This window comes from Phaethon lepturus, unplaced genomic scaffold, assembly GCF_000687285.1.
Source record: "Phaethon lepturus isolate BGI_N335 unplaced genomic scaffold, ASM68728v1 scaffold42586, whole genome shotgun sequence".
NCBI lineage: Eukaryota > Metazoa > Chordata > Aves > Phaethontiformes > Phaethontidae > Phaethon > Phaethon lepturus.
Genome location: NW_010546369.1, coordinates 33,732 through 38,288, shown reverse-complemented (window position 1 = coordinate 38,288; position 4,557 = coordinate 33,732). Strand labels below are relative to the sequence as shown.

The following is a 4,557-nucleotide window of genomic DNA, read 5'->3' as shown; positions in this document are numbered from 1 at the left end:
TTTAGGAGGGACCAACATCAGACTCCAGGGCTGTGCCCCCCCCCTTTTTTTTTTTTAAAGCCACATATATTTATATATATTTTTTAAATGAAAAACATGACAGCAGTCATAACAGTAGACTTTTAGACCTAAACCAAGAATTTCTCAGATTCTGAACAGAAGTTGTAAAAACGTATTTCATGCTTTTATTTCATTGCTATTCATATCACAAAAAGAAATGAGTGCAATTGTCGTCTACACGTTGTCTTTAATATTTTTTTTCAGTATAGAGACACTGAGTTTCTTTTGTTGAGATACGCTATGTTATCTGTCTCCAAAGGCTGCTGTGGAAGATGATGGTTTCTTCATGCTTCAATTTACAGACAGCTGTTTAAGATACACTGGCATCTCTCCTACAGTGTTTGATCTTTGGGGATCTTACTAGAAATGTATAGGGACTTGGCTGACAAACTACACACTTCTGTTTCTGTTTAATACTGGTTTTCTGGGAAATCAGGATACCTCCATTAAATAATGTAGGGAGAGATCCTGATTCATAAGACTGTAATAGGAGGCAGCAGATACTCTTTGTACAAACCAAGTTAAACCAAGTTTGAAAGGATTAATCAGTTTGAAAAAGGGTGAAGCAATTCAGTGCAGATTTGTTTATGGATTTCGGTGGCAGGATGGTGCTGGGGCTAAAAATGTAACCAAATAGTGAGAAGTTGAGGCCTATCTGAAATGTGAGAAATCAAAATAAACCAGTGTAATAAGCAATTATTCTTAGAAGCAGAAGCCGACCTTTAAATGTTCCTAAACATACCAAAACCTGGCAACAGGAAATAGAGGCTGTACCTATGACAGAAAGAAGTTAAACTTTGATCCAACTCATGAAACACTATAGAAGTGCTGTCAGTGACAGTGGCCTTGAAGTTTCTGATCTCAACAAGAATTTTAACAAGAACATACGAAATTTAACATAGAAACCACCTTGGGAGACTAGTGAACAATATGCCTGCTTGTTTTTGAGAGTGGAAGTTGAAAGAGTGAAGAATTCTTGACTTTTAACATACTTAACAAGATGACTTCTGATTTAGAATGGCAGTATCTGTGGCCTGACTCCTCATGACACAAGTAGCAAAGGTGAAGCTGTGTGATAATGGTATGCCTCAGTCTGCCTGCCTGAGGACCTTACATGGGCACATACTGAATCGCTCCCACAGCAGTGTTCTGCATCCCAGTTGAGACAGTGGTGATCCTGACAACTTACATATTGCATAAATTCATGACAGCCTGGGACAAGCAGGTATTTTGGATCTCTGAACATTCATAAGTCTTGTTGAGGACTATAACTCTTCTTACATCACTTATTTTAGTTTGAGGTAAGGCTTTGCTTTTGTTCTTCACTAGGGACCAGCTTCAGTTCTTCTAGGGGGAAAAAAGCTGGAGGCAGATTGTAGCCTAGACTATACATTAAAAGACAATTGAATAATTGCATCCTGTCCTGGACTCCCATCTTCTGTAGGTCATCCTTTTACCTTACCTCGATATACTGATGATGTACACCACCATGGAAACTGCAGCAACAGTCACTTCAGCGTTGGTGATAACGCTCTGAAGAATCTTAGGGTATGGCTGGTAAAGCAAGCTTTCTTCACTGCCTCTGCTAAGCATAGCTATTTGTACTTAATATTCACTTAGAGAGGAGAGGTATATGGAAAAAAATGAAAGAACTGAATATACACTCAGTAAATATTGAATTACTTTGAGAAGGAAAGAACAAGGAAAGCAATAAGTTGTTTATTTTAACTGGAGAAGTGCATGAGTTTATTAGGACTAAAAGCAACTTTTTTTTTATCCAGCTAAAATTATCGATATAAATAGGCTGTAATAAGCTATACTAGATACAATGTAAATGGGAATTAGAGGCAGAATGTTACAGAGACAGAAAGCTGGAGATATGACGATAACTAATTCTTCAAATATATTAAATGCAAGAAGGCTACACATTGCTTTCTTTGGTGTATTCATTCTTATACTCGATCTTGCATTGACTGAACTGAACGCAAACACTTTAACACAGAAACAGTATTTTACAGTTGAAGGCATGTCCTCAAATAGACAAAGGTTCTGCATAAAAGCAGGACTGCATGTAAACTGGACTTAAAACCAGGGAGTTCTAAAAAAGAACAAAGTCCCTGGTACGTATTTTGACTTTATCTACAGTGGCTAAATATCTCAGTGTTTTCTGTAAGTGTGCAAAATGGTGCATGCAATACCACATCAGCTATCAGATTAAGAGCAGCAGGAAAGTGCCACTTCATTGCATATGCCTAGTGATGGTTATTTTGTACAGGGCATGTACCAACACATAATGAAAATCTTTGTCAAAAGTCACTGTTCTACTAAAAGAAAAAGAGTAATTTCAGATGGCTTACTGGGACACATATTCAGAAGGGAGGTGACCATTGTGAAACAGATTCTTCAGCTTGATATCTCTTAAGGTGGGGGAAATCATCGCAATGGCTTCTGAAAACTTCACTTAAACTCAAGTGGATTTTCTAAGGCTGTCAAGGACTCTTAACAGTATGCTGAGACTGAGTTAGGTTCAGGTACAATGAAATACTTGCCTGTCTAAAAAACAGTAGATTTGCACGATCAAATAGATAAATTGTTCTAAATGGAAATTACACCATCACAATATCAAGAGGATATTCAAATAGAAAACTCTCCTGAACTATATTGTGCTTTGCACTTAGCACCTCCTTCTCAGGAACTCAAAACTCTTAGTATGCTAACACTAGTGAATTTAGCCTCACAACATCCAGTGAGGTAGGTAAGTTTACCCCCATTTCACAGATGGGAAAACTGAGGCAGAATTCTGAAGTGACTTGCCTAAGGTCCTGCAACTTGTCAGAGGCAAAACCAGGAACATATTTTCAGAAGTCCAGATCCCAGACCTCTGTCTGATTAAAGTCCCTCCCTACTACCACAATGCAAGCAATGCATGCAACTTTTTTTTCCTCCTGCTGCTGCTGTTGTCCTGGTGACACAGAGGAAGTGAATTATTTTTCCTGATTGAATTCCTGCTTTCTTTGGCAAAAAGCACCTGGTTCTGTCAAAGTGCTGTATTATGCTCTTTGCAGAGGCATTTCTTCTGAGGCACAACAGAAAAAAAGATGGTTTCCCCATGGCAGGGAAGACTGTACACGGGTCCATACAAAGTCTTATTTCTTGCAGAAGACCTGTTGCTTGGCATTCTTCACACGTTGTTCCTCTTTCAGGTTCTTCTGCCGCGCATGTTTGCTGGAGATGAGTTCCACATGTTCTGAGGGGAACCAGCCTCTCTCCCGGTCTGAAAGTTTTACTCCTTCCATCCATCCTATGGGTGTGGGGAAAAGCAGAACATGAGGCAAAGTAGTCAAACGTTTTTTCATTCTTCTTCCCAAAAAGCCCCCTCCAACAAGGCCCTAAAATCAAAGAAAAAGATCCCCTTTTACCTTCCAAATAAAGTGTCTTAATGAAGTGTCTTCATCCTCTCAATCCAACAATCAGGAATGAGAGAGTCCTTCTGAAGCTTGATTGTGTTATTAACACTTTACACTACTAAAATTAACTTCCTACCCATAATTTCTGTTTTTTGTTCTTTCTGCTCACCATCATTGCTGTACTGCATAACCATGATGATATCTGCTTTCTCCAAAGCCAGCTCATCATTTTCCCGAGCCTTGTAAGTCTTTATGCATTGAACTTGTGGTGCATCTAAACAGGAGGAAAGATCAAAATGGTATACTAGAAAGCAACCGTAAACCTCTATGCATCATCCCCAGAGGAGGCAGGGGATAGGGGACTGCCCAAACGCTAAAGAGCAAAGAACTGGAAGGAAGACTGCATGTCTTCTACCTAAGAAGACGAGTAAAAATAGGTAAAATAACTGGCAGAACCTGGCACTGACTGAAAGGCCATGAGTATCACCTTTATTTACAAAAAGGCAAATAGTCTGCCTTGGAATCATTCTGGGATCTTCCACCTCACAGTGACTCCAATTCCTCTGAGCCAGCCCACCCCAATTGCTGCAGTAGCAGAGCAGCCTCACCAGGGCATTCCAGGAGGTCCAGTTCTCCTCGCGGAGGAGCCAAAGCAGAGATCCACCTGAGCTTCTCACTGCTGGAAAACATCACGAGATAGGTGTCAGGATTCAGTGCGAAGGATAGCAGTCTGATGATGAGAATGGGGGTGTGTGTGTGTGTACAGGTTTGCACACAGGAGTCAGGAGGGGTCAGGGAGGGGGTATTTAAGGTAAGCAGATAAAATGGAAGCAGAGAAAGGGGATGGGAAAAGGCAAACACTCCCATTTTTTGAGGCTGATGGTAGGACATAATGTGGTAGTATTGTACAAGCAGCTATGGTGAGAGAGGAGCAAGGCGGTACATTAGGGGCTTGTCATGGCAAGAGGATGTTTTTCAAGTCCTCTGCTCAGCAGCTGCATTTGAGTAGCTGAGGGACAACCATCACGCTCCTAGGAGCTGTCCAGCTGTGGTAATGGGATATACCGAGGGTAACCTTGAGCTCTTACTG

At 40.6% G+C, this 4,557-nt stretch overlaps 1 protein-coding gene across 1 annotated transcript in view; it reads right to left on the bottom strand.

Moving 5' to 3' along the window:
* Positions 1-3,109: 3,109 nt before the first annotated feature.
* ARHGEF5 (Rho guanine nucleotide exchange factor (GEF) 5) overlaps positions 3,110-4,557 on the bottom strand; it is a gene marked incomplete at its 5' end in the record, with an annotated part of 16,372 nt that continues 14,924 nt past the window's right edge. Inside the window, 4 exons of the mRNA XM_010289264.1 lie at positions 3,110-3,361; positions 3,637-3,741; positions 4,076-4,143; positions 4,543-4,557. The exon at positions 4,543-4,557 is cut by the window's right edge and continues 162 nt beyond it. Coding sequence (XP_010287566.1) covers positions 3,207-3,361; positions 3,637-3,741; positions 4,076-4,143; positions 4,543-4,557 — 343 coding nt within the window. The remainder of the gene's footprint in view (positions 3,362-3,636; positions 3,742-4,075; positions 4,144-4,542) is intronic.